This window comes from Brassica oleracea, chromosome C7 (genome assembly GCF_000695525.1).
Source record: "Brassica oleracea var. oleracea cultivar TO1000 chromosome C7, BOL, whole genome shotgun sequence".
Taxonomy (NCBI): domain Eukaryota; kingdom Viridiplantae; phylum Streptophyta; class Magnoliopsida; order Brassicales; family Brassicaceae; genus Brassica; species Brassica oleracea.
Window position 1 is genome coordinate 6,807,827 of NC_027754.1, and position 19,202 is coordinate 6,827,028.

Genomic DNA, 19,202 nt, shown 5'->3' on the forward strand with positions numbered 1-19,202 from the left:
TTTCCTGGTGTCATTTTTGTGACATAAACTTGAAAGGTGTTCTTTTGAACAATTGCCCTTAATAATATCAATCACACTCTTTTTAGCTAATAGCATTCAAATGCTATCGAAGAATTAAAAAATAACAACTTGGCATCTAGATGTTTTATTTTGACGCAAATACTAATTATAAACTGAACAACGTCAAATGCAACATCCATATCTTGTATTCAGATACTGCATCTAGATGTTGCATCAAATAAGGAACATGGCCTAAGTGACCTCAAACTGGATCAAATTCAGATGTGACTGCAAGTTGTGTGATATCACAGTTTGCACGTGTTGTATCCATATTTTCATTTGTAGTTTTGATATGCATTAAATCGGTTATGACTGCCTATGTGTTTACTTTGGGTGGTTTACTGCTACCTAAAAAGAAAATTTGCAGTCAACTGTACTACTAAAGTAGAGTATATGGTGTTGATTGAAACTATTAAAGAAAAAAAATAGGGGATGGTTGAGAGGATTGTTAAGTAATTTTGATATGCATCATGATCATTACAATGTATTGTGGTAGTTTGAGTACTATCTGCTTGAGAAAGTTGTTCAGTGATCTTGAAATGCATGATCATGTTCATCATAAAATGACCAAGCCTATTGAAATGAGATATTATCTTCGAGAGATGAGAAGAGGACTCGAGCGAAAAATGTAGAAACTGCTGATATGTTCACTAAGCTGATTTTTCATAACAAGTTTAAACATCGTTTGGACTTATTGAACATCTGTTATATATTTTGGTTGATTGCTAGTACTGCATCCAACATTTATTTCGAGTGTGTTTTAGTGATACACTAATGGTATTTTTGTATGTTTTAGAGTAAAAAGAGAGGGAACAATTAAAGCAAACTACGTCTCTGTTTTCAGAAAGCTTTATTATTAGAGTAGAAACTAAAGTAAACCACTGGAGATGTTTAAAACGGATTCTAAGCAGTTTCTTACTTTCTTTTGTTATGGGAAGGCAGAAATAGTATAGTAGCAAATAAAAGTATGCAAAAGGAATTTGAAGTTATCCCATATCCGTATGTCCAAATCTAATCAAGAAGTGTTTAATTTCAAGAGTCCAAACATAATGTGAAGTATGTAATTCAAGCAGAATATTGTGTTTCTGCGTCAATCTAATGAAAATTTCAGATGTGAAAAAGTAATGAATGAAAATTTCAGATGTAATCTTCGTGAAGCCGCAATGAACCTAATGTTGTCAAGAAACATATTTATTTGCCTCTTACTTAATACAGTATGTGGTGTACATGTTACCGAAGCTTAGCAAATAGTTACACACCTACTACCTATGGCAAGCGAATCAAGTCCATAAAGCCTTATTATTTGATCCTACTGGTAGGTCAAAGAGTGATGCAGATTGGGTATCGTTCCACTTTCCAAAGAACACAACGTAAGAGTAATAATCCAAGAAGCATCACATTAAAAGGAGAAGAACAATAGAACAATTAAGAAAAGAAAATAAACAATAAATAAGGCAGACAGAGTGAAGCAGTAGACTAGGACTAACCCCAATGAAACCAAAATAAAATGGTTTCTCTGATTGAATCAGAAATCAAGCTTAACCGGATATCGGTCAATGCAGTGTTCCCAAGGACTACTAACCGAAGGCTTGACATTGTGCAGAGCCACCCAAACCGCACTGTTACACTTAAACCCACTTCCAAAAGCAATCTGCCAAACCCTGTTCCCTTTCTTCATCCTGCCCTTAGCTTCTATGTAAGCCAGCTCATACCAGATCGAGCTCGAAGAAGTGTTCCCAAATCTATGCAAAGTCATCCTCGACGCCTCGACATGTGTCAGCGAAAGCTGCAGATTCTTCTCAAGCTCATCAATCACAGCTCTACCACCAGCATGGATACAGAAATGATCAAATGCAAGCTTGAAATCAGGGATGTAAGGCTTCAGCTTAGCATTAAACAACTTCTTCCAAACCAAAGTCACGAAAAACAGAATCTGCTCGCTTATAGGAAGAACCAAAGGACCCAAAGTAGTGATGTTCGCCTTGAGCGCTTCCCCGGCGATAGCCATAAGATCTTTGGACAAAGAAACACCGGTTTTACCATTATCATCCTGCTCTTGGTAAACACAGTTGAACGCCTTCTCATCAGCTCCTTTATGAGTCCTAACAGTATGAACCATCTTGTACTTGGACCGTCGACGATCACTAGCCTTGTTGGAAAGCAAAACCGCAGTTCCACCCACCCGGAACAAGCAGTTCGGGATCAGCATCGCCTTCTTATTACCAAAATACCAGTTCTGAGTAATGTTCTCAGTGCTAACCACAACAGCATAAGTGTTCCTATGAACTTGCAACATATCCTTAGCTAAATCAATGGAGATAACACCAGCACTACACCCCATCCCACCAAGATTGAAACTTTTAACGTTCCCTCGAAGCTTATACTTGTTAACAATCATGGCGGACAAAGAAGGAGTCGGGTTAAACAAGCTACAGTTCACGACCAACACACCAATATCCTTAGGGTTAATCTTGGTATTCTCGAAAAGTTTGTCGAGACAACCGAACATCACCTGCTCCGCCTCCTCGCGCGCCGCCGCCATCGTCGTACGTGGAGGGACGCAGTGTAAGCCATCGGGGAGATACGTCTCTTCTCCTAAACCCGATCTCTCGAGAATCTTGCGCTGAAACTCGAGAGAGGACTCGTTGAAATCATCGATGAGGGCAGAGTGATCCATGAACTTCTTGTACGGGACTTGAAGGCTCGCTTGAGGGAGGTAACAGGAGTAGTCCACGAGGTAAACGGATCTGGGTCGGGTCATGATGAAGACGGTGGTGCCGAACACAGCTAAAGCGGAGAGGAGGATGAACGCGACGAGGTTGTATTGGAGGTGAAGCCAAATCTGGTGGTAGTCGTCTGGGGTTAATCGAGAGATCTCCGTGATTAGGACAGCCATTAACGGAACCAGACAGAGCTTGAAGAGATGAGTGATCAGGTAATGGTAACCGAGCTTCACGTATTTCATGTTCACGCTCTGTAGGAAATTGGGAAGCTTTCGAGACCCATTCTCGTTCTGGATCTGTACGGATCCTCCATTGACGGGTTCCATGGTGGAAGAGGGTGCGTGCATATAAATGTAGAAAAGGTTTGAAGAAACTGGACAAGTGTGTTTAGTGAGAAGCAGACATTGATGAACGCGTATATGGAGAAAAGAGGAAAACAGTTGATCTGCCGAGAACTCGTGTTTTATGTCTTTTATTATATTTGTTTCTTAGCTGTTCTGTGTGTTTGTGTGTTGTGTGCTTGTGTGTGATATATGAAGATGTATTTATATATACAGCTAAAAGGGTATTGGTCACGAGTCACATTGACGATCTGTTAGAGGGTAACGACTGATTGTAATCAAGGAGAGTGAGATAAGGCTTGCATTAAAGTTTTAGGGTCAAATCCAAGTAGAAAGTGGGAAACCGTTATTATATTTGACAACTCAATCAAATCTTATAGGTATCAAAACGAATTAATTTTCATTTAATTTGCTTTTGGGTAGTGACTAGTCACGGGAAAATTGTCAATTTCTACCCCAACAATTCCAGTCGTACCAAATACGACCCGAACAATTGATCAGTGCCAAATATGACCTCAATTCAATTATAATTCAAAAAAACTACCTGAACTTCTTAAAACGTGCATAAATCTACATCGACTCTAACAGAAGTTAGTCAACCGTTAACAAGATAAAACGACGTCGTTTTGATATACGAGGATAAGTGCCAATTTCGACCCCAACACTCTTAGTCGTGCCAAATAGGACCCGAACAAATGGTCAGTACCAAAAACGACCTCAACTCAATTATAATTTAAGAAAAATCACTCAAACTTTTTAAAACGTGTCTAAATCTATATTGACTCTAACAGAAGTTAGTCAACCGTTAACAAGATAAAACGACGTCGTTTTGATATACGAGGATAAGTGCCAATTTCGACCCCAACACTCTTAGTCGTGCCAAATAGGACCCGAACAAATGGTCAGTCGTGCCGGGATCAATACTATTAAAACAGGAACATGACTATTAATATATGTGTGGTCTAACTATTTTAATACAATTATTAAAACCTCTTATTAATCATTTAAGATAAATATTATACAAAGAAAAACATATATAGGACTAAAACACACAAATATAAAAATTAAATTTTAACAAAAATGTAAAACAAAAGATCAATACTATCAAAATCTAGTATCCTCTTAAAGGAGCACACTAACAACTAGACTAAAATAATTTTTTGAAATATTATTACAAATTGAAATTCCCCATTATATAAACTACTATTTTTCTTCATCTTATCCAATTTAAAACTTTGGTGATTGCTTTATATATTTTAGTTATTGTTTAATATGTCTAATATTTTGTACAACATATCTTAGTGAAAGAAAGGTAAAAGACCTCTTAACATTTTTGAACAAAATATCAAAATATATAATATTAACTTTGAAAAATAAAAAAAAATCCACTTAAGTTTAAAAATTAAAAATAATTTAAATAAGAAAATTGTATAAATAGATTAAAAGTTTTAAGCATATTTAAGATCGTATAATAATAAAAATATTTATTTATATTTTAGTAAGATAAAAGTTTATTAAAGATATGATAAATAAAAAACATGTTAATGTATTTATATAAATCAGAAAAAATTGTCACCAAAATTTTAAATTGGATAAGATGAAGAATAATAGTAGTTTATATAATTTCAAATTTGTAATAGTATTTGAAAAAAAATATTTTTATCTAGTTGTTAGTGTACCCATTTAAAATGATATCAATTGTTTGGGTCGTATTTGGCACGACCTAAATTGTTGGGGTCAAAATTGACATTTTTCCTGACTAGTCAGGTATGGACTGCAATTCTGTAGTGGGCCTATCATTGTTTTCTTTAAGCCTTATTAATGTAGTGTGCTTGCAGAACCCGTTTTTTTTTTTTTTTTTTGTAGGTAGGAAATTAATACAAAAAGTAAAATTTTATTTTGTGTGGTACAAGATTACAGAGGATAGATATGATGAATCATCAATATTTATTTGTTTTGTCTTACTAAATTTAATATGTGGCACTAAAAAGTATAAATGTTATTCATTCTGTTTCATTTTAGTTGTCATTTTAGATTTAGGCATATTGATTAAAAATATATTTAATTTTTCATCAAGAGAGAGTATTTGCTTTGGTTCTTTTCTGATCTTTAAATTTTGTTCTAGTGAAACCCCATTTTGAAAGTGAAAGTTTTGAAAAAAAGAATCTCACCGTAGAGGTACCTTACGGGAACTCGGTTATCAAATAAGATTTTTTTTTTTGTTTTAAAAGTATTGGATAGAGGTAAGGTGCACATATTTTGGATATCTAAACTAACCATACTTATTTCACTTTAATAAAAGATCATTAGATAATCAAATTATTTGCACAAATTTCACTTGTGTTAACCATATTGATAATTTTGTATCCAAAAAATCCGGATACTCGTAGTTATGTATTTACATAGGATGATCTGATCTACACTTGGTTTGCCTAATTTATTTTCAAACATTTAGACATTATAAATAAACAAATTTTGAGAAAAAAAATTGCAAATTCCACATATGACTTGCGTTGTTTATGAATATTTATGACCTTTTATTAAACGATACCCTGGATAAAATTGAATTTAGGGACTCATATGCTTAAGATTAGATACCCGTAAAATTTGAAATTTTACCAAAATGGCCAAAACTTAGACTACTTGCCGAAAGTTATTTTACAATGTTAAAGATGAAAGTAACAACTCACAAAAAAAAAACAAAAGAACAAAAGTATGGGAAATGCCCATGCTTCATATAATATGTTGCTTTCGGTTAATACTCTAAAGACAGAAAGCTACACGATAAGGAAGAGAAGTCGCATATCTTCAAACGTAACCAGCATTATATTTCTTGTGAATTATTTTTCCTTGCCGATCTCCCAGACTATTAAAATGAGCTGACCCGTGATGAAGTGTGTATGACCTTGCTAAGCCCTTGAGAGGTTCGAAACCGCTAATATGAAATCTGAAACTGAAGGCATGTTCCATTGGATTGCTACAACAAACTAGGTCAGTTTGATTGGTACATTAACCTATCAGATGACTCCCATTTTACTAAAAACTGATAGTTTCTTCTTTCAGTTTTTAGTTCTCAGATGTTCTTTACTCAAATGCATAATCAAAAGAGCAAAATAAGGGCGTATTTATCAATCGTAAAAGCTTTTTAATCCTTTCAATCAGTTCAGTAAGTATCTTGTAAACAAAGGGCCAAATGGATGAAACCACATTATGCTCATCGCGTGTATTGTTGAGATGATACACATATTTATTACACTAATATATCCTATCCAACGAGATTACATGTGAAATCAATGGCATATGAAAGAAAACTTAAGTGTTCCAAAAAAAAATTAAATGTGGAATATTAAAATTCAAAGATTTATTACAATAACAAGGAGACGATAATATCTATTTTTGAGGCTACCATATATAGGTAAAGCTCATGGATATGTATTAGGAATTGTACTCTTGAAAAAACATATCAAGCAATTAAAATGACCGCCCACAATAGATCGGACGATTGGTCAATTTGTAATCATATAATCAATTGATTTTAAAAAACTTCATATAATTATAAATATTATATTAACCATCTAAATAGACAAACTGTGTATCTGAATAATTATTTTATATGTGTGTTGTTTAGCTTTTCGAACATAATTATTCAGAAAGATAATTACAATAATATATAGGGTTGGGTAGTCTGAATCAAAATGTACATATCTAAAACTTATTTTATAATTTATAAAAAAGGTAATGAATTTTAAGAGGCGAAAACGATTTTAGAAAGATACACAATTTTTTAAAAAAAAATATAATATAAAACTTAAATGTTACGGTTAGAGAATTTTATTTTTTGCATAAGCATTCCAATTTCTAAATCGATTATATTTTCTAAAAAAATATTTTTAGGTGTGTTCTCATGTGAACGTCTCTCTCTCTCTCTCCAGTATATATATATGTGTAGGGTTTTTATAGTTTCTCTATGTGGAAGTAAAATTTGAATTATTAATTAACATTTGGTACATTACTATCTTCTTCATTCTCTTTGTTTGATTAAAGAAATATAAAACAAAATATTTATCACCAAATTTAGAGACAAAATTAAACAAGATATTTAAGAATTAAACAATAGATGGAAAGGGTTGATTATCATTCAGAACATTGTATTTGATTTTCTCTTTTGGATTTTATCCTTTTTTGTTCCTTTTCATTTCCTATGATTCCTTTTCTTCTTCTTCTTTATTGTTAATGTATTAGCTACAACTTATTACTCAGAGAAGAAATCTTCTATGTTACCTACCGATTCTATGTCTCTTAACATAATATAAATAGACACTAAGACATATGACAATCTCGAAGCGCAGTCATAAAAAATATATATCAAGTAAAAATTGTAGTAGACATGAGAGTATCAAAGGCAACATTGCCCATTGTTCTGGTCGCACTCATCTCATATTTGTCTCTCTCTCTCTCTATGTATATATATATATGCGATGCCTAGTTCGTTTGAAAATTTGAATGAAAATGCATAGACTAAATTATGTTTTATAGGTGTATCTATATCAAATGCAAGGGAACTTATGAAACCTGGATTCGTGCACATTTCTAACGTGTACTAATCACCAGTGCAACTGAAAAAATGTTAGAAATCATGCAATGCACTTTGTTGTTTCTTTGTTTTCAATGTCTTTTAGTTGCCATAATTATAAAATGATTTGATCATTAATTTAATTCTGGACAATAATGTTTAATATGATGCAAGCACTTTGTTGTTTCTCAATTTACTTTTGCTTCTTTTAAGAAATATATTTTTGTTTGTTCTAAAAATATTGGATAGAGGTAAGATGCACATATTTTGGATATCTAAACTAACCATATTGATCTCGATTTAATAAAAGACTAGGTTGAGACCTGCGCTTTGTGCATGATGAAATAATTCTTTTTTTCTCGGTCGAAAGATATATATTTTTGAATTTTTATTCATAGCTATCACTCGGTCTTATATCATATACTATGAATAAATAAATTTACTTAAAATTATAATGTGAATTATTTGCAATTGGAAAACATGTAGAAAATAGAGTGCTTAGTATTGAATATACGACATGTGAGAGAAGATTATTTATAACATAATTTCGTATTAGTAGCTATACATCATGGTCCAGTAACGTTTTAATACATTATGGGCCAGGAACGTTTAATATTATTATTGGACTGAATCAATTATGTAAAGTCCACTCCTCTAACTACGATTTTTTTGTGAAGCTTTGTTAATGTCGGCCACACAACTTTCCTAATCTAAAAAAAAAAATCGATTGGAAAGAGGATTTTAGGGTTCATGCTTCGCTAGATCATTTATTGTTTTCTTCCAACCAAAGGTATCTCTTCCTTGTCTTGTATTGATAAATTTCAGTATTTAATTGAGTTTGATGGAAGATTTCGGTTCTTTAGAAGCAAAACAATTCACGAAACTGAAGATCCTCTTTATGTGTTTGTTATGTGAACTTCTGATCATTGTAACTCCTTCAATTTGACGTCTATCTGCAGTGACTCTTTATCATTTTATATCGTCGTAGTATATTAGTAGCTGGTAAGATAATAACTAAATGTCTAAATCATAAATTAAAACTCTCTAATTATCTAACATGTGATTTCTTGAATAGTTAACATGTGATTTCTTGAATTGAAGGAGTTGTGAAGGTAACATGCAATTTCCTGAATAGTTATTCTGTAATTAAACTAAATCATAAAGTGAAACTCTCTAATCATCTAACTAAACCAGTGATTATTATATTAACCTTTATACATGATCTAATAAAGGTTATCTTACCATTAATTTTTTTCTGTTTTTCATTGTAGTTATGAGGAAGACTAAACAACCAACCAAATATGTCCCGCGGATCATGCGTTCTACACGGATTGGAGATAGAACAGAGAACAAACATTAACTATTCTAAATGACTGAATGTTTCAAATCCAACAATATTTTCCGATGAAAAGGTTAGCTCCACAGTACCTACGTAGTTGTATATTTGTCTGGTTACTGTTTATAGGTTACTTGTTATAGTTTGCCTTAACAATAATCATAATAGAAAATATAAAAATTATCTTAAAACATATAGAAAATATGTTGCCAAATTCATCTGAAAGAAACGAAAACATATAGTTATCTCAATCAACCTTCAAGTTTTTTTTGGAAACTTAAAACTGAAACCTTTCTTCTAATCTTTTCCAATGTCTTCAACTATGAGATAAGGTTCATCGCAGCCATAGGGAATCTTTAAGTTATAGGAATCGCGAAGAGAATGCTATGGTTTAGCGAATGACTCACTTCACCTTCGTTTATATAGGTTGAAGAGTCCTTCTTTAGAATATATTCCTACAATTTGACAATTATGAATGTATATTTTGCTTGTGAACCGCTCATTCAATAAATATTTGGCCATCAAACACATATCCCGTAATCTTATCCATATCTACGTCATTGACTTCAAATCTATGTACAATTATAGGAAAATATTACGATTTACGTATATAATTGCCAAATATAAGGCTAACCGTGCTATTGAAGTATTTTATATAGTTAATACTATATATATGATTTCCTAAAATTAAAGATGGCAATCAAGACTGTAATAAAGGCATGTACACAGCCACTTATTAGGCTATATTCATGTTTACCTTACTTGCATTCTTTTAGTTCATTTTTTTTATAGTAAACCACTTTTAATTCGGTATGTTTTTCCCGACCATTATATTGTTCAAATTACAAGCGGTTTGTGATAAGTGATAACCATAAAATAAATGGTTTAGTATGATTTAAGTAGTGAACTTTATAATCTTCTGGTGGTTTTGTTATGTTAGATCATTTAGTATATAGATGAACTTCTAACAACCTAGAAATTTAAAATATCAAACTACACTTTAAATATGAGTCTAATGTTATAACCAGTTACTGTGTTCAGATTTGAATGTTAACTATTGTGTTGTTGTACTGAGTTCATATTATTTTAAAGAAATGATGTTATGTGGTTTTAAGTGTATATAGGTGAACCGTAGATGGCAAAATACTACTTATTATCAAAGCCATCAAAGATATTCCACATGTTATCATGTAACACGGTATGAAGCACATAGTCATGTTATAACTTATTCTAAATTAAGTTATCATATGCTTACAATAATGACTGTTACGAAAACATATGTCAATTGCCAAAAGAGATTTATAGAAAACAAAATCTTATGTGTGTTTACATGAGATGGTTAAATAGGTTAAACTCTATACACATGTTTAAGTGTATCTATGGGTTATATAGGTGTTCTTTTGGTTTGAAGGCAAAAGCACAATATCAAGAATGGCCAATGTGATCAAAATGTATGATGTCAGTCCCTTTTTTGTTTTGGTTCATTACATAGTTAATGATATCATAAACGAAATTATATTAATATGCATATGTGTATATCCAATGGCAGTGGCATATTTTGTAAATACTCTAATAAAGAAATGATAGTTTATTATTTAGGTTGAGAAGCTTTGTGGGACTGCCACCTCAACATGGCATGAGTGTAAATAAGTTACATATTAAGGTTATTTTCTTAAAATATTTCTCTATTAATAAGAAATCGATCATTGCATAATCAAATTCAATGCAAAATTTTCACTTGTGTTAACCATATTGACAATTTCAGGTATCCAAAAAAAAAAATCATGATAGTTTTAGTTATGTATTTTATTAACATTTGATTATCTGATCCACACTTGGTTTGCCTAATTTATATTTCAAACATTTAGATAATATAAATAAACAAGATTTGAGAAACACATCGCAAATTCCACATATGACTTGTCTTGTTTAAGAATTTTCTTGAACGACATTTTGGATAAAATTGAATTTTGGGACTTATATGCTTAAGATTAGATACCCCTTAACTTTGAACTTTTTACCGAAATGACCAAAGCTTAGACTACGTACTAAAATTTATTTTACGATGTTAAAGATAAAAGTAACAACTTGCTAAAACCAAAAGAACAAAAGTATGGGAAATACACATGCCGCATAAAACCAAGGGAAGTCGCATATCTCCAAACCCTTGCCATCATTTTATTTCTCATGAATTATTTTGCCTTGTCGAAATCTCAAACTATTAAAAATGAGCTGAACAGTAATGAAGTGTGTATAACCTTGCTAAGCCCTTGAGATGTTCAAAACTGCTAATATGAAATCAGAAACTGACAACATGTCCAATTGGATTGCTACAACGAACCAGGTCAGTTTGATTGGTACATTAACCTATTCAGATGAATCCTATTTTACAAATAAATTGTTGTTTCTTCTTTCAGATTATTAGTTCTCAGATGTTTTTTACTCAAGTGCATAATCAAAAGAGCAAAACAAGAACATATTAATCAATCGTAAAAGCTTTTAATCCTGAAAATCAGTTCAGTAAGTATCTTGTATACAAGGAGTTAAATTGATGAAACCCCATTATGTGCATTGCATGTGTCTTTGGGATGATACACACATTTATTACACTAATATATCCTATTAGATGAGAATCCATGTGAAATCAGTGGAATATGAAAGAAAACTTAAATGTGGAATATTCAAATTCAAAGATTTATTATAATGACAAAGGAAACGATGATATTTCTTTTTTAGGATACCATATATAGATAAAGCGCATGGATAATTATTATTAATTGTACTCAAAAAAACATATCAAGTAATTAAAATGACCTCCCACAATAGATCGGACATTGGTTGATTTGTAATCATATATTTAATTGATTTAAAAAAAAACTTAATATAAAGCAGTAAGCATGTATATTTCATCTGTGAATAGGTGTATCTCCTTACCTCTTGAAAAAATAGCTGGAATAGCATGTCTCAAAGAATTTTTACTAAATCACGAGTGAACCCAAAATAGGCCATGGACTTGGATCTACCAAATAAAAAGAATTCCTCTGAGATTCAATCATAAACCACTTTACCTCGGTTTTGTATGTAACCCCCCCCCCCCCCCCCCTTTTCACATGTGTAAGTTCTTCTAGCCAAATCAATGACACATTCATACTTGTCACCTTTAACAAGATAGCTGTACTCACTAATTGAAAAACAAACTTAATTCCTTTAGCTTTTCCAATCCTTCTATCGATCTTTTTCTCCACCTTTATCATTAAAGGATCGTTTTTCTTTGAGCTCAACAATCTACGCTAATAAACACATGGTTAGTATTTCCGTTATTTTGTCTAACATATGAATCATATCATACCCCTTAGGGATTTTCAGTACAAAATTTATTGATTCTGCTGGATTATTCGTCCTTATGTCATACTTGCATCCAGGAAAGTAACAACGAGCCCATTTTCTTACATCTTTGCTCTGAAGGTATTTTCCAACAACATGACTCATTCTGCAAATTTCGTCAAAAATCTCCACAAAATCGACAGACCTATATGCTTTTGAAACTCTTTCAATCAACTCTAACACTCCTCTTATCCTATTATTCTTAACCACATTATTTAACAAATGGTGGATGCGAATTCCATGTCCACCTCGTGGGTAAACATTGTCGAGTGATTTGACAATTGTTGAGTTTCTATTTGACACAAATGCTAAACTAGGATCATCACCAATAACAACCTTCAACTGCATGAAGAACCACTCTCATGAATAGTCATTCTACAAATAAACAACCCCAAATACAATTAGATACATATTAGAGTTATCATCTACATCCTTAGAAATAAGTAGAGCTCCCTTGTATTTACTTTTAAGAAAAGTACGATCTACTATATTCACCCTCCAAATCGCCTTGTCCCTCTCACAAATTGACCAAATGAAAGAAACAAATAATTTAATCTACCATCAGATTCAGTTGTGTAGTGAGTATATGTACCTGAATTAGCTTCTTTCAGCATGGACAAGTATTTTATTATTTTACCAAAACCCTTCTCTGGCATTCCTCTTACTGTTGCAACTGCATACTCACGGAATTCCCGAACTTGGGAATAAGATATTTCACAATCATTCTTGTTGGACCCAATTTCGGTCAATACATTAATGGGCCGCGATAAAGGTATGGGCCGTAAAGAACTGAAGCCCATAGCAAGCAATCGAGATCGAAAGCGAAGGAGTCGAGGTCCCGGAGATCGCAAAGCAGTCCCGGAGATCGCGGAGCAGTTACGAAGATCACGAGGTCGACTTGCTATAAAGGAAGAAGAACGAACATGAAGAAGGACACGTTCAAAACCCTAGAGAGAGCTACACACTTACATCGACCTTGTTTTCATCCCAATCTTAGATTCTTTCTTTACGGATCTCATTTGTATCACTCGATCTAGTTCCACTCATTGTATTCGATCTTATTCATCAAGAAAGTCCATTTTTACCTACTGGAAACTGTTTAACATCGTTGTGTTCTAAAGATATCGTTGCCTACATTATTTGTCTTCCCTAGATCAAACCCCGATCACTATCAAATACTTAGCGTAGATTTTAGGTTCTACAATTCTCCTTGCGCGTAAACTATAATCTCGTTTATTTTTGGCTCTTTTTTGTCACCTTCGTATTTATGCATTATCAGGTTTTCAATTGTTTTTCGAATAAGTTATTTTTCCAAATGTACTTTTATTTGAAAGAGCACAAGTATGTTCGGCCATGCACTTATTGAATATCTAGCATGTAGATCCAGCTAAACATTATGCAAGAATTCTCTAACGACTTTGCCATCTTTACAGAAAGCACACCACCATCTTCTTGTCAATTTGACAACCTTTTGTAGTCAAAGTTATATTTCATAGCATAAGTTTCCACAGTTTCATTCAATACATCTTTTCTTTTAAAAACTTGCTCTTTCTTTACGTAATCAGCCAACCAAAAATGACAATTTTCCATGATATTCCTTGGTTTCTGAAACTAAGTCGTCAACACAACAATCACCGTGAACATTATTGTCTTCTGCTTTGCCTTTGAAATAATCATTCATCTTTGGAGAATGGCTAAATTCATGATTTTCCTTTACATTACTATAATCTTCAACAAGACTTGAGTCAGAAGCCTCATTATTCAGATTGAATTTGTTGTTTCGATTCCCAACTATACCTGCAAATAACACACACAAGTAGGTGGACAAATTCTTCTTCGTATATTCAATAAAGATGTTAACTTGTCAATCATAAGTAATAATAACCAGGGGAACTCCTAAGTTATTGATCTACGAACTTGGGAAATAACTCAACTCTGTAGTAACAATCCCCGAAAACCATCATCTTCAATTGCTCTAATATAGTACTTGATTCCAAGGTGAGTAATTTGTCCCATTTTTCCTTATCAAAAGTGAAACTCCACTCGTTATTCACATCCTGTCTCCAAGCACCACATGTTGCATAGATATGAACCATTTGATTTGATGAGAAAGAGATAGGGAAGAAAAAGAAATGAAGAAGATCGTTGAATAAAAAATAGGTGAATTCAATGTGATTCAATGTAACTCAAAGTCAAGAACAAGATAAGTTTGAATAAAATTAGGTATAATTGCTTCCTAGATTTTCTCAGATTAAAAAATAGAATAACCAAAAATATGGAATACATATCCTAAAAAAATGATATAACAGATACATAAGGTTAGAATAGAAGCGATTGTCTTCTCCTCTCAACTGCTCGAATCTTGCTTTGATCAAGGCAGTAATAATGTATTCTGGTGATGTTTCTATGATCTAAGCCATATTCATGATGATCTCGATGTTGATAATGTTCATTGTTTTGGATCTTATCCGAAAAAAACATACATAATGTTTCTTCTCTCTTTCTTGTAACCAAAGTTTTGAATGGCCTTGACTTGACGGAGATGATCATCATCAATCACAATTTGGGATTTCACAATCTGAGACCAGTTCAAACATCATCAATGACAAGTCCAACGCATCATTGTTCAGTACATAACAGGTTATTGGAATTCGGTTACGATGTTGGTGTGGGACAGTATTACAGCGGTTCTACTCTGGCATTCTTAATCTCTGTAGTGAAAAAGATTCATTGCAATGTAATTTTGACAAGATATTGTCAGTTTCAGATTGCAACACTATTTATTCCTTGATGTAAATGGTGTCTTAGCTGTGAAGAATTTGGGATCTAGAAAAATCACAAGACTTGTTGAAGAAATTACATTATGAGAACAAAAGCATAATATCAACCACGGACTTTACAATACGAGTTTTATTTTTTATAGAACATTAGAAAATAAGTTTGAACCTCTATTTTATCCTTGTAAAAAGGGGTTTAGCATACATTTTAACCAATCTAAATCAACATATCCAATTTGTTTTTGGAAATCAGTTTTTGTATATCAAAACATGTAAAATATTCTCATGATTATATTGATATTTTTTTTTATATATTTTCTGATTTATATATAATTTTTAATAATTATTATTGTTATTATGAAGGTAGTTATGTTCAAAATTGATCAAGTAATACAAAGGCACAAATACATTTTTATTATATTTTGCCAATTTCTCAACAACAAAAAAAATGATTGAGCAGATTTCTACATTTTGAATAACTATTTTTTAGTATTCCTCCAACGGTCAAAAAAATCCAAAGCCGTCGTTTAAAATCATCAGATCCGTCTTTCCAAGTAGCCGTTACGATTCACTTTCCACAATCTCTCCCTCTTTCAAAATCGTCAGATCTGTCGTTCTTGAGAAGTTGCGATTTCCTGGTCGGTCTAATTCTTTACTTGAACGAACAAGAAAAAGATCTCATCTCATGGCTTCTCCTTCAATCCCAAACAGACCAAACCCTAAACCCAGAAACTCCGAGGCCGGTGATCCTTTGCGCCGGAGTTTCGGAGGCAACCCATTCCCGGTCAACGTCCCCTCAGGTTAGGGTTTTTCTCTTTTCTTCATAGTCTTGTTTCACTTAATCCCGAAATTAAACCAGGGTTTAAGGTTTCTTGACTACTGAGGATTGGCTTGCTCAGATTAGGGTTTAACTTATGTCTTTGTAGAAAATTGTCGAAAGTCCTTGGCTTTGTGTTCAGAGAAAGCTTTCATCTTGTAGATTGAGTTTACTTTCACGGATAAGTTTATTGACTATTGAGTGTTGCGATGCTTAATTTAGGGTTTAATCTGAGTGTTTGTTCAGAAAAAAAAAAAAAGTTTATTTACTTAAAAGCTTCCTTATAGTTGGGTGTTGTGATGTCTGTGTTGCTCAGATGTTTCTCGGAGGAAATCTTTTGGTGGCAGAGACTTTAGCGACAAAGAGAACGAGACCAAAGCTCCTCCAACTCCAAAAGGTTCCAAGAACTTCATGTCCCCAACAATCTCTGCTGTTTCCAAAATCAACCCCTCTCCAAGGAAGCGAGTCTTGTCTGATAAAAACCAAGTCACTCGATCCTTGTCTGACGTTAAGGGCCTAACCTTTGAGGAGGACACCAAAAGCCATCAGCCATGTGTTTCATTTTCAGATGTCATAGACATCATTGGTACCGCTGAAAAGAAGCCGTTTGAGCGACCACATGACATGACTGTCACTGATTTCGATGAGGACAAGGGGATTGTTTATTCTGATCCAAGGTTCAGGATTAGCCCTCGCCCTTCTGTTCCGTACTCATCTCCTGAGTTTGCAGATCGTGAAGTTGGTCCAGTGCTGCCTCCTTATGATCCCAAGAAGAATTATCTGTCGCCCAGGCCTCAGTTCCTTCATTATAGGCCTAATCCAAGAGTTGAGAAGCATTTTGATGAGTGCAAGCAGCTGGATGAGCTTTTCATCTCTGAAAGCTCTTCTTCCGACACTGAACTGTCATCCGCGGAGGAACAAGAGAAGGATGCTTCTCATGAAGCAGTAGTGGAAGAAGAGACTGAAGATGGGGAGCAATTGGAAGATGAAGAAGTTGTTTGTGAGAGCATTGAAGAGACAAGTCGAGTTCCAAAACAGTCAGGTTTCAGACCATTCAGGTTCCTTGGTTGGTTTCTGGCTATGTCTTTGGGGTATCTGTTGGTTTCAGCGACCTTTTCTGGACTTTCAATCCTTGAAGAATCACCTTCGTACGAGTTCAATCTCCCTAAAGGCATCAAAGAGTTTGCAGAAGCTAACAAGTTGGAGGAGTTGAGTGAAAGGCTCTGGTCTTCAACAGAATCATCACTTGTGTACGTGGGTAAGATGATCTCACGTCTAGGAGGAGGAACAGAGGAATATGCTCCATTGCAATTTCATAACTTGACCTATACTTTGGAAGAGGAGAATACTGTTTTCCAGCCAACAAGAGTTGAAATCAATGGAGAACCATTACAAGAGAAGGTCAGAGGTGAAAAGAGTCTTGAGGATGACTATGAACTTGAGGAGGAAAGTGGTGGAGAGAAAAACTCAGTTGATGAACAGACTGAGATGTCACCAAGCACAGACATAGAGTTGAAGGAAGGAGAAGAGAACTTGGAAGCTATAGTGATTGAAGAACCTGAGGTGATTCTTGCTGAAGGTTCACAAGGTCTTGAATCTCAAGAAAATCTTGGAACTGGATCAATCAAAACGGACCAGGTTGAGATAGAAGCTATCTACACTAACCAGCATGATGTTGAAACCGCTGCCATCATCAAAGCGCACCAGCAAGTAGAAAGTGTCTTAGCTGATGCTGAAAGTGGACGAGAAGAAGGTTTTAGGGATATCACAGCAGAAACAAGTGATGGTCTTTATCCTAAACTGCAAGAGAATGAGGTTGTGGCTAATGCTGAAAGTGGATCAGAAAATGTCCTTGGGAAAATTGCAGCAGAAACTAGTGAAGATGTTCATCCTGAAGCAAGATCACTTAATAAGGCAATGATAGTATTGTCCTCGACCGTGATGGTTCTACTCGCAGCGGTTGCTTTCTTATTCACCAAGAAGGAAAAGCCCGTGGCTCCATCAGCTCCTGAACCAGTGGAGCTAAACTTGGCTCATGTGCCAGTGGAGAATCTGGTGAAAGAAAAGCTTACTTCACTGAATATCCAAGCAGAAGAAGAAGAAGAAGTTGATGACAGGATAAGTAACAGTGTTCATAAAAAGAGCTCATCCCTCAGCAACAACAAAGATCCTAAGGAACATCAAAGCCTAGGAGGCAGCAGCAAGTTGAGGAGAGAATCAATGGCATCATCAGCATCAGAATACTCCGTAGGCTCTTTCTCATACGGAAGTTTCACTACTTATGAGAAAATACCCATCAAAAGTGTAAGTAAAAAGCTTTTCACTGAAGGTAGTTCTTTTTAGAGTTTTGCATCGTCTTAAAACCAACCAATTTATATATATATCTGCAGGGAGATGGAGAGGAAGAGATGATAACACCTGTGAGACGTTCAAGCCGAATCAGGAAACACCACCAACCTTCTTCTATGCTATGAGATAGAGAGAGGCTTGCTATTCTAGTCATTGCACCACTCTGCTGCAATCTTTAGTTTCACATGAATTTAGAATTAGCTTTCTTACGAGTGTTCTAATCTCTTGAATTGTAACCGAACTTGTTTGGATATGAAGTTTGCTTCCCTTGTGTCAATCACAATCGTTGTGTGTGGAAGAACCAAAAAGCATCAAGCCGAGTCAGAAACCTTCTAGGCTACAACTTCTCTCATATGAGCACTAAAAGAAAAAATCTAAAATGGTTGTGTTATTTAGTTAACTTGCTGGAACTCCCTGATCTCACTACCACCATTAATCTCAAGGAATTGGAGCTTCAAGGATGCTCAAGTCTAGGCCTAGGCATAAAATCCGGAACCCGAAATCCGAACTGAACCTGAACCGAAAAACCCGACTTGTTATCCGACCCGAAACGTACAAATATCCGAACGGATCTTGTAGGGTGGTACAAAAAATATCTGAACCCGAAGTGTTATTAACCGAATCCGAACGGATAACCCGAAAAATCCGAAATTAATAGTCAATATAAATATTTTGAAATATATATAAGTATTCCAATTATTAAATTTAATATTGAGAAAAAGACAAAAATAGCACTAAATCAAGTTTTTGTTCTCAAACTAGCACTCAAGGTCAAAAGTCACAAAAATAGCACTTAATGTTTTATCAAAAGTCACAAACTTAGGGTTTAGAGTTAAAGGGTG

The 19,202-nt window shown here is 34.0% G+C and overlaps 2 protein-coding genes and 1 pseudogene across 4 annotated transcripts; 1 reads left to right on the top strand and 2 right to left on the bottom strand.

Moving 5' to 3' along the window:
• LOC106302460 overlaps positions 1–19,202 on the bottom strand; it is a 66,599-nt pseudogene that overhangs the window by 35,692 nt on the left and 11,705 nt on the right.
• On the bottom strand, positions 1,346–3,325 carry LOC106303820 (3-ketoacyl-CoA synthase 9). The gene has a single exon (XM_013740152.1). The coding sequence runs from the start codon at positions 3,128–3,130 to the stop codon at positions 1,586–1,588; it is 1,545 nt and encodes a 514-aa protein (XP_013595606.1). The 5' UTR covers positions 3,131–3,325; the 3' UTR covers positions 1,346–1,585.
• Positions 8,393–18,643, top strand: LOC106303819. 3 transcript variants are annotated; one of them, XM_013740150.1, is made up of 4 exons: positions 8,393–8,487; positions 8,969–9,109; positions 16,328–18,315; positions 18,402–18,643. In XM_013740150.1, the coding sequence occupies exons 3-4, from the start codon at positions 16,423–16,425 to the stop codon at positions 18,483–18,485; spliced, it is 1,977 nt and encodes a 658-aa protein (XP_013595604.1). In that variant the 5' UTR covers positions 8,393–8,487; positions 8,969–9,109; positions 16,328–16,422; the 3' UTR covers positions 18,486–18,643. The 3 variants fall into 3 exon arrangements, with proteins under 3 accessions (XP_013595604.1, XP_013595605.1, XP_013595603.1); XM_013740151.1 differs by lacking the exon at positions 8,393–8,487 and adding an exon at positions 8,790–8,809; XM_013740149.1 differs by lacking the exons at positions 8,393–8,487; positions 8,969–9,109 and adding an exon at positions 15,741–15,994.